At 50.3% G+C, this 10,820-nt stretch overlaps 1 protein-coding gene across 2 annotated transcripts in view; it reads right to left on the bottom strand.

Moving 5' to 3' along the window:
- Positions 1 to 4,825: 4,825 nt before the first annotated feature.
- ARHGEF17 (Rho guanine nucleotide exchange factor 17) overlaps positions 4,826 to 10,820 on the bottom strand; it is a 58,355-nt gene continuing 52,360 nt past the window's right edge. For both annotated transcript variants that reach the window (XM_079103769.1, XM_079103770.1), the window contains exons 16-21: positions 10,721 to 10,807; positions 10,328 to 10,395; positions 9,937 to 10,085; positions 8,938 to 9,112; positions 8,560 to 8,829; positions 4,826 to 6,355 (exon numbers count right to left, since the gene is read on the bottom strand). In XM_079103769.1, coding sequence (XP_078959895.1) covers positions 6,159 to 6,355; positions 8,560 to 8,829; positions 8,938 to 9,112; positions 9,937 to 10,085; positions 10,328 to 10,395; positions 10,721 to 10,807 — 946 coding nt within the window. In that variant the 3' untranslated portion in view covers positions 4,826 to 6,158. The remainder of the gene's footprint in view (positions 6,356 to 8,559; positions 8,830 to 8,937; positions 9,113 to 9,936; positions 10,086 to 10,327; positions 10,396 to 10,720; positions 10,808 to 10,820) is intronic.

Here is a 10,820-nt window from a genome sequence, read left to right as displayed (position 1 = left end):
CCAAAGGACATTCTAGTTTTCTGTGGAAAGAGGCTCCTGCCTTCTGTGACTCCATAGAGCAGGTTCCTAGAGCCACAGCTGGCACATTTCTCACCCCTGCACCCCTCAGTTATGAAGGAGCCTAATTATTATTTACTCTTGGTCATTTGGGCCAGTTCCCCCTCCAGCTGACTCTGACTTCCAAGCTACTTCAAGAAGAGCCCTTCCCTGAGAGTCTGAGAGCATCTCGTGGCTCTGTAGTGAGGGAAGGAGTGGTGGGGGTCACAGACAGGTATAAGCTAGCTTGTCTTGGAGCTTGAAGAGTCAGTCTCCAGGACAAAGGACTTTAAAATCCTGGCATCTCAGGTGAACCCATGGAATCTTGGCATTAGAATCTCTGAGATCAGGGACTATCTTTTTGAACTTCCTACAGTGCAGCTGGGGCAGTGAGACCAAAGAAGACCCCTGCCTCATTATATGGCATAGCATGAGGTCCCAGTAAGTTAGGATGAGCTGTGATGGTGACCTGGAGGCAGGGGTGTGGGCTCCATGTCCCAGCAAGGCCCTGCCTGGGATAGGGATCCTGGGTTGCAAGATCTGAGCCCCCAGGGTTCTTTTCGGGAGGGGTGGTCCAGACCCTGCCCTAGGACCTGAATCCTCACTGGTGGGTCTTGAGTTCTGCCCTGGCCTTACTGGCTCCTTTGTGGAAGGCCAACACTCTCAGGTATCTTTCCCAGGCTTTGGCCCTGCTGGCCCACCTGACTGGTGGAAGGCACATGTGGGGGCCTCTTGGTCCCATGGTGGGTCTGAGAGGAACCCAGAGCCATGGACTGCAGGTAGTGGGACTGGTGGGATCCCTGGGGGCTATCCAGGTCAGACTTATAGTCCACTTACCCTCTGGTCCTGAAGCATTAGTCATTCAAGGGCTAGGGGTTACGTGGCCATACCCAGGGAGGCAGGTGGCTTGCTGGAGCACTTGAGACTAAGGGTCCTAGAGAAGAGAAATTTGGGGGGAAATGGAGGAATACACGCTTTGATGTCACACAGATAAGGGTCAAGTCCAGGTCTGCCACTACCAGGCATTGGTGGCCTTAGGCAGGTGACTTCACCTCTCCAAGTGCAAGCTCACCCACTCAGGATGTTATGAAGATCTGCAGAGACCCCATGTTGGGGGCAACAGCTTCTTCTAGACCACTGGGCTCTAGAGCCCCAGTCTGCTCCTTCTCCTCCCCTCCCCACTTTCAGTGTTGCTCTGAGCACCTTTCCACATCCTGGCTTCAGGAGCTTCACCCTCATTTATTCCTGATGCCTGCTCACCATCTCTGCCTGACCAGCCTGGGATGCCCACTCACTCGACTTTGCTGGTCAGGGTTCCTCATTGGCTATAATTGGGCCCAAAATAGCACTTCCCCTTACTGCTTCCTGCAGTCAGCCCATGGCTTAAGGTTTGTGAGGACAGAGAGAAATGTGGTGTTTGGCAGCCAAGCAAAAGACGTGAAGGGCTCTCAGAGGTCAGCTGGGTCCTGAGAGGAACAGGCACTTGCCTCAGGTCATACAGTGAGGAGAGGCCAGGGTTGAAGCTTGTGTTCAGGTTCCAAGTCACCCATTCTCTCCTGCCACCAATCTCTCTGGACCTACAGACTAGTGTGCTGAGGCTGGTTTCGGGTGTGTGACAGGGCCAGCTAATCTAGTTTTCTTTTCTTTTCTTTTTTCTTTTCTTTTCTTTTTTTTTTTTTTTTTTTGTACCAGGGATTGAACCCAAGAGCACCTAACCACTAAGCCACATTCCCCAGGCCATTTTATTTTGAGACAGGGTCTTGCTAAATTGCTCAGGGCCTTGCTGAGATGAGCTTTGAACTTGGGATCCTCCTGCCTCAGCTTTACAAGTGTATCTAGCTTTCTGCCTCCCCTGATCTCTAAGGGTCATTTCCTGACTTTTCTGACCATAGAAAACCTTCCTGCCCTGGACTCTTTCCTACCCTCAAAGCTGCCTTACTGTGTGACCTCAGGTAAACCCCTGTTCCTCCCTGTGCTTCATCTTCCCCATAAAGTAGTAGATGGTCTAGCTAAACCCTGCCCTCTGTCCCTAGCTAAAGGGAACACCTGGAGAAACCCCTTGATGACCTTTGGTCCCTTCTCCCCTCCTCTGGGATCAGGGCTGCTTTAAGGAGCATGAGCTAGATACCTTGTGAATGGCTAAATGGCTGCTCAGGCTGTCTCTCTTGCCTGAGCATCACATCAGGCCATCTTTCCTCTCTTCCATGAGCAGAGCAGACATGAATCCAGATTCTAGCCCTTTGGAGTGGGTGACCTTGAGGAAGCACTTAACCTCTCTGAACCTCAGTTTCCTCCTCTGAAGAAGGGTAATAATGTACTAATCTCCCAGGACCACTGTGAGAGTGAGATGATCCAGACCCTTGGCTTGCAGAAACAATAAATGAAGCTGGGGTTAATGTTCTGTTGCATTTTCTGTTGGCTGGATTTTCCAGATTTAATTCAACAATGATGTATTGAGCACCACTGTGTGTTAAGCATTACTGCAGGTTTTAGAATGGAACACAGAACAAGAAATCCCATCTTGCTGAGCTCCCATCCTGTTTCCCCTGCCTTTCCCTCTTTTTCCTATATCAGGGGCCCCGCCCACCAGGCTCCTGACGCCTCCCTGCCCTTGTTCAAGTGTTCCCTCTTAAAGTCAAGCCAAGCCCCACTTTCTCCCACCAGCTGGCAAAGCAACCCTGTGGTTCTAAAGCCAGGGAGAGTAGAAGGGGACCTTCTGAGGTCATGGAGCGTTCTCTTCCTTGACCTGAGTGTGTGCACTTTATGAACATTTGCTGAGCTGCACACTACTTTTGGTACTTTCTTGTAAAAATGTACTCCATTAAAGTTCCCTATAAAAATACTGATCATTAGCTGGGTGTGATGGCACACACCAGTAATCCCAGCAACTTGGGAGGCTGAGGCAGGAGGATTGCAAGTTCAAGGTTAGCTTGGGTGACTTTGTGAGACTGTCTCAAAATAAAATAAAAGGACTGAGGGTGTGGCTCCATGGTAGAGTGCCCCTGGGTTTAAACCCCAGTACCACAGGGAAAAAAACAATGAAATCTGATACCCGTGTCCCAGGTTCCCGAGGTTCCAACTTGCTCTGGGATGCATCTGACTCCATCCCTGCCCCCCCATGTGATCATGTGCAGTCCAGGTTAAGAACCATCTAGAGAGCAAAATCCTCCCTGGGTCTGGGGCCTGGGGCCTGCTCCTCCAAGACCTCCTTGCCCATAGCTGACTGGCTTAGGCTAAGCACCTGATCGAGGGCCCTGGGCCCTGGAAGAGGGCTTTTTAGGGACCAGCAGGCTGAGCCAGTCCCATGCCTACTGGGTACTCAGGCTCGGAAGATGGCAGTGATCTGGTCTTGGGTATCTAGTACTGAAACTGAAGTCTGTTTGGGGTCCCTGACGAGGGGGCACAAGTCCTGAGACAGCAGAAGCTGTGAAGCTGTGAAAGCAGCAGTCAACTGGTGGCAACAGAGAAGCCAGAGGTCCTGATTTTGTTCTTGGCAATATTGGGGATGGAACCCAAGGGAGCACTTGACCACTGAGCCACACTCCCAGTTCTTTGCATTTTTTTTTTTGAGACAGGATCTCATTAAGTTGCTCAGGCTGGCCTCAAACTTTTTTTTTTTTTTTTTTTTTTTTTTTTTTTTTTTTTTTTTTTGGGTGCTGGGGATCGAACCCAGGGCCTTGTGCTTACAAGGCAAGCACTCTACCGACTGAGCTATCTCCTCAGCCCCCTGGCCTCATACTTTTGATCCTCCTACCTCAGCCTCCCAAATAGCTGGGGTTACATATGTGTGCCACCAAGCCTGGCTTCATGGGTCCTGAGGTGGCGCTCCACTGTCTGCACCACAGTACCCTCTGATAGCTATTTGCTGCTGGTTAATGTCTTCACCAGGAAGCACCGCTGTACTTCAGAGGCAGAGGGAATCTCTTCCTTGTAATCCCAAGACCTATGAACATGGGGCAACTGTCCTGTTCTGGAAGGAATTATCAGCTCCATTTTACAGATGAGGAAGTGGAGTCTCAGAGGGGTACAACTATCCAAAATCACACAGCTACTTAGTGACAAAGTCAAGATTCCCAACAGGGTCTGTCCACCCTCAAAGCCTATGATCCTTCTGTTATGTTTCATCTTAAATTTTACATAAATGTCACCTCCTACTCCAAAGTATATCTGTGCTCAATACAACCCCAGCAAGATGCTACCTTAGTCCTGCAGGTGTACCACGGTGTGAAGGCCTCTTTGTCCCTACATGGAGTAGCCCTGTGTTGGTGGACCTCTGCATTCTTGTGTCTGACTTAATGACACAGCTCTTTGGAATAGAGTTGGACAGACTTGGATTCTACCCCTGCTTGGAGGACTGGGATCACCTTGGCCTTGGTCAGGGTTCCCCAGCCATGAGGCTTTGCTGGAGAACGTGGTTTCCTGAAGGAGCCTAGATAGGTTCCCAGTGCCTGGTTCTTTTGCCTGCAGTGTGTCAGCTTGATTCCCAAACTCTGTCCTGACTGACTGACCAAGCAGCTCTTGATTGACACTTAAGCTGCACCCTTGTGATGTCTCTATTATGTCATACTTGCACATGTGCTCTGTAAGGGATTCCAACCCTAGACCTGGTTAGCTGGACTACCAATGCTCCTTCATTTTTATGATAAGGAAACTGCTGCCCAAAGAGTGGCAGGACCTGGCAGCCTTGACACCCCATGCCACTTCTAGGTCTCGAAGGTCTCCCTTCTACCCAATGGAGTCACTGTTGGAAGACCATGACTGGGAGACAGGAGGCCACTATGGCCACCAATGGGAAGCAGTTGTTTGGTGTTTCTATTTATTGACTCTTTAAATTTCATCAGCCAAGAAAGTTAATACATGACTGTTTGGTAGCAAGAGAAACATAATCTAAGACCACAATGACCCACCCACCCTAAATAAAAACCAAACCAAACAGAACAAAACAAACCCCATCTGAAACCAGACCTTTGGAGTTGTAGCTGAAGCGAGGGGCTGAGGGTCAGAGTGGCTCCCTGCAGCTTGGGAGGTGGGGGAAGAGGCTGCCTCAAGTGGGAGCCTTCCCAGTTGAAGAGGCCATACCCAGCCCCTCAGCTTTTGGGGTCCTTCCTACAGGGGCCATCCCTGGCAGGAAGGGGTATGAAAAGAGGGATTCAGTGGTCAGAGTGAGGGCGTCCTAGGCCCACACCCCAAGGTGACCATATGTGCCAGTGCATGAGACACAGAGAGGCAGGGGCTGAGGACCAGGGCCGACTGCAAGAAGTGAGGGCCCTTTTCTCTTACCTGAGAGAAAGCCTTGTCCAAGTCCCTACCAGTGTTCCAAAATTAAGACACCACCAGCCACTAGGAAATGCCAAAGCCTAGGGAGGCCCCCCAGATGGATTTACACCGTGGTAAGCCATCATCTTGTTCTGCATGACTGAGGGCACTTGGTCCTGGCCTCTGATCAGGGTGAGCAGTCCCATCAGGATGGGCTTGAGAAGTTTACATCGAGGGCCAGTGTTTGAGTGCCCTGAACATGCAGTGTGTGTGTGTGTGTGTGTGTGTGTGTGTGTGTGTGTGATGGTGTAATGGAGGGAGACAATGGTCCCTCCAGAAAGGCTTGGTTTGGGTCCCAGGGTGATCCCTTGGACAGGAATAGGTTATTCCCCCCATCATTCGTCACATCACACCCTGCCCCCAGTCACTGCATAAATAAGTGCTTTGGAAAGTACTCATCTAAAAAGGAATATAAATACTGTACACGGGAAATGATGCTAACCCTCAGCCTTCCTGCTGCCCACAGAAAACCCTCCAAATATTGCACATGGCCCTCTCCAGCCCCATGCGGTCCAGCCTGGCCGTGTCTTTGGTAGAAGCTCCAGGGATAGAGGTCCTGGGCAGCCTGCATGCCCTGCCCTGGTCACAACTGGGAGCACCAGAGCAGCCAGTAGGTTGGGAGAGGCCGTGGCTAGCCAGCAGGTGTACGTCAGGAATGCTTCCACGAAGATGAGACAGCGGGGCATCACGCAGGCACCTAGGCAGCCCAGTTTGGAGACTCCTGGTCAAGGTCTGTGTGTGGGCTAGTAAGAGGCAAGCAGACTGAGGCAGGTGGGCAGGTGAGTCCTGGGCCACAGTGGACAGGGTCACACCCTCCACAGGAGGAGGTGGTTTGTGCTGTCATCTCGGCCCACAGTCTCACTGCTGCCACCACCCCCACTGCTGAGCCGGAAGTCCTCGTAGCCATCACCTCCACTGATGACCAGCATCTTGGGCCTGGCAGAGGCAGGGCCTCGGTGCCGAGGGGAGTCCCGGTGCTCCAGCGACGGCAGCTTCTCAGGGCCTGGAGGGCAGAGGGAGCATCATCAGCCTGAGGGAACTGTGGCTTCGCTGTCCCATCATAGCCTGAGGTGCCACATCCCACAAGGCAGAAAGACAGACAAGCACTGAACTCTTATTTAGAAAGAAATACCCACTTCCTGGCAGCCACCTGTACTTTCTAGTCAGGATGACTGAACTCACCGGGACCACACCACCTTCTCTCTTTAGGACTGCACATGTAATGTCTTCATTGTGATTAAAGTTACGTGCTGCGGGATGAGGCCAACAACAGCCTGCACCAAGGACGGTGGTCCCACAAGATGGCAATGGAGCTGAGAATTCCCATCACCTAGTGATGTCACAGCCAACCCAGTGCTCATGCGTCTGTGTGCTGCTGCTGCAGACCCCTGTCCTGCTAGTTGTATGAAGGCACTGCACAAGTCACAGCAGTGCACGATACTGGTGATAAGAATACATGACTCTGTTACTGGTTTATGTATTTTCTTTTCTTTTTCGTAGTGCTTGGGGCTGAACTCAGGCCCTCCGTGCATGCTTCACGAGCACTCCTGTACTGAGTGGCACCCCCAGCCCTGTATTTTCTACATCAAACATTTTTTTTAATGTACTAGGGATTGAACCCACAGATGCTCTACCACTGAGCTACATTCCCACCCCTTTTTATTTTTTATTCTCAGACAGTCTTCCTAAATTACTGAGGCTGGCCTTGAACTTTTGATCTTCCTGCCTTAGTCTCCCAGTTCTCTGGGATTACATACATGTGCCACTGTAACAGTTTATACTAAATTGCTGTTTTAGAATGTATTTTCTACTACTTTCATTTTTTGAGAGTTTACTATAAACGGTATGCTGTTATGTTGACAGCAGGCTCATAATCCTGTTCACTGCATCTCTTGATTGCATCATTTTTTTCTTGTGCTTCATTTAATCTCCTGTTGTTCTGTTCATTGTGGCCCTAGGAGCAATAGGCTCACCTGGTTATATATCCATACAGCCCAGCCACAAGCAAATCACCCACAGTGCATTTCTCAGAACATGTCCTGCTGTTAAGCAATACACAACTATATACAATGTTCCTATTCCAACAGCCCTTTCCTAGTTAAATAGCTAAGTCTTCTCTGGACCCAGACAACTCCTGACTGAGGCGTCATTAATTCCTTTTTTTTTTTTAATTTGTCAATGGATCTTTATTTTATTTATTTATTTATATGTGGTGCTGAGGATCCAACCCAGGGCCTCACACATGCCAGGCCAAGTGCTCTAACACTGAGCCACAACCCCGCTGAGGCTTTATTAATTCTTAATTCCCATGGTCACTTCCTCCTGGGAATATGGTTTCAAGGTCTGCCTGACTGTGACTGTGATTATGCCTCATTCCCACTGTTTCACTTTCTAATACTCACAGCCCACTTCCTGTCATATGTGCTATTCGGTGTTTTCTTTTCTGGTGATATTTCTACTTCCTTTTCTGTACATCACTTCCTGAGTCTACTTCCTGCCCTATAGATCATTTCTACTTCTGCCTTATTTCCTGTTGCAGATAAGAAATACATAAAACAGGATATATTTCCTATAAACATATCCTATCTGTGATATATTCTACTTTTATTTATTCATTTATTTTTTGGTACTAGGTATTGAACCCAGGGGTGTGCTTTGCCACTGAGCTACATCCCCAGTCCTTTTTATTTATTTTTAATTTTTTTTGTAGTTGGACAGAATGCCTTAATTTTATTTGTTATGTGGTGCTGAGAATCGAGCCCAGTGCCACCATGCTAGCCACGCCCCAGTCCCAGTCCCAGTCTGGTTTAGTTTTCATTTTGAGACAGGGTCTTACTACATTACTTCAGGCCTTGCTAAGTTGCTGACCCTGGCCTCCAACTTGCAATCCTCCCGATTCAGTCTCCCTAGTTGCTGGGACTATAGACTCACACCACTGTGCTCAGCTGCCATATTCTACTTCTTAGCTTATTGTTCACTTCCTGTTTCTCATGACACTTATTTGGACAAAATTTTATGCATGCACCCAAGAGATACACAATCTCCTAGTGGATTTCATTTTGGGTTTTCCATAGCCTATTTCCTGTAATATATACCACTTCCAGCTCAATTATACTTTTCTCCCTTTAAAAAAAAAAAACTCTTCTAGCAGGGCAGTAGGGAGATCAGGGCAACCAAGAGTCCAGGATCCCTGGATGGCAAGCCCACCTGTGTCTGGCGGAGGTGGTGGGGTTGGGCAGAGCAGGTTGAAGCCATCTGGCAGCTGGACTGCAGCCAGGAAGCGGACATGGCCAGTGTGGCCCTGGCCTAGGCCAGCAGGGCTGAGAGGTGCCCGTGGGCAGCTGACAGTACCGGGGGAGGTGGGCATGGTGAGCACAACGCCGGCACTGGTGCCCACCCACAGCAGCTCTTCGCACACTAGCAGCGCTGTGATCCGCAGGCAGGCAGCTTTGTGCTGCCGGATGATAGCATCTGAGCCTGGGGGGTGAAAAAGAGCAGTGCTGTGGCCTAATACTGGCCCGGGCCCAGCCTCCTGAGACAGGGCAGGAAGGCTGCGAAGAAGCAGTGGTAGTGTAAGGTCAGTACCTGCCAGCATCCTGTGCACAGGTGGGGTGACGTCTACCTCAGCCAGCTGCTCAAAGGTGTCTGGATGGTAGAGACACACATGGGCACTACCTTTCAATGTCACCCACACGCCCAGACTGGAGTCCACCATGCAGGCCACACTTCGGCTTGAGTCCTGCCCCACGCAGAATGTGTGCTGTGGGTGAGGGGAGGGTAGAGAACAGACAGGTGACAGGCCCGCCCCCATCCTCCAGTCTCCAGTCCCACCAGTGTCCATCCCTCCCTCCCCATAACTCCCACAGACTCCCACCCCGATTAACAGTCCTCATCCTGAGTCTGGATGACTAACCTTCCAAAGTTTAGCTGCACTGGTACCTTCCTACTTAATCCTTGGGAAATAAAATGGGGTGCCCTTTCCCCATGCAACTTAGTGACTTAAAGATCAGAGAACTTCAAAGCTCAGAGGCCTCTCTAAGTTATTGGCCTCTCCTTGGACAGACGGCAAAGTCCAAGCATAAGAGGAAAAGACCAACCCAGGGTCGCACAGCTTGTCAGTCAGAGTTGGAACCCGACTGGGTCTTTAGCTTCCATTCCAGTCAATGACAGAAAAAGTGAGAGACAAATCAAAGGAACTTGTTGCCCCCACATACCACCCAGGCTGGAAACCTCAGGTATATATGTAAATACATCATGACTAAAGGGCACAGTCTATTGCTAAAGGATGATGACATCAGGAAGGACCCTTGTTCTAGCCCCCAGTGACCCCAATAGCTACACTGAGAGAAAAGGTAGGCAGAAGCATGAATCAGGAATCCTAACAAACATGGGCACTTGCTGTCTTCCTCATCACTTAGAGAAGAAATGAGGATCAGAGAAGGATAGGGCCTGGCCTAGTATCACACAGGGCAACGTCTCAATCCTTTAGCTGGACACCTCTCTGCCCCCATGGTCTTATCTCCCTCTTATTTTGGGCCCAGATCATCCCAAGTCACTGATTCTGTCTCCCTACCCCCTACCTACCTCTAGCTGTAATGTGTCAGGGCTCAAGACAAGGATTCGGTTCTGGCAGCCACACCATAGCCGTCCACCCACAGACACCATCTTGGTGATGGGGCTCCCCTGAGCACCTAGGGTCACCGATTTGAAGTTCTGGGCATCCCAGAAATGACCTGAAGTGGGAATGGGGTAAAGAAAACAAGAAATTAAATATAGTACTGAATTTAAGCCTCACCCACACCTGAAATGAGAGATGAACATCCCCATTTATAAGCAAGGACACTGAGGCCCAGAGAGGCCTGAGAGTGGCCCAGTCACATTTCCAGACTCATGGCCTGGAGGTCTCCACCATTCCCAGGAGACAGCACCACCACTAGTAAGCAGATTGGCAGGGGATGGTGCAGGGGGCACTCACCTGCTTCCCTTTGGTACACTACAAGTTCTCCATTGGCCAGAGACACAAACACCTGGTTATTTAGATACCTGGGCAGGGAAAAGAAAGTGTCAGGGATTTCAGAAGGCCAAAGTGTGTTACCGAGGGCCAGGAGAATCACAGGTAACATGCCTTTGGCTCCCAAAAGACCATCTCTTCTCACCCCATTCTCCAGGTTGGGGAAGCCTGAGGCTCAGAGGCAGGGACTTGCCCAAGTGCACAGTGTGTAAGAAGCACAGCTGGCCTAGGGCCAGGCCTCTGTCCTGAAGCCTCCTCAGAAGGGAGGGGCCAATAAAGCAGAGAACGAGGTGAACAGAGGAGGCCTGCATGTATGCTAAGAAGGGTCTGGATGGGAAGGACACCCTGAGGCCTTACAGGATGCAGGTCACAGAGGCTGTGTGCTGAAGCTTCATGCTGTTCCTGCGATCACGGATGTTGTCAGAGGACTGGTACACATGGACACTGTGGATCAGGG

The sequence above is a fragment of the Sciurus vulgaris genome, assembly GCF_902686455.1.
Source record: "Sciurus vulgaris genome assembly, chromosome: 11".
Lineage (NCBI taxonomy): Eukaryota > Metazoa > Chordata > Mammalia > Rodentia > Sciuridae > Sciurus > Sciurus vulgaris.
This window is presented reverse-complemented; position numbering and strand designations above follow the sequence as displayed.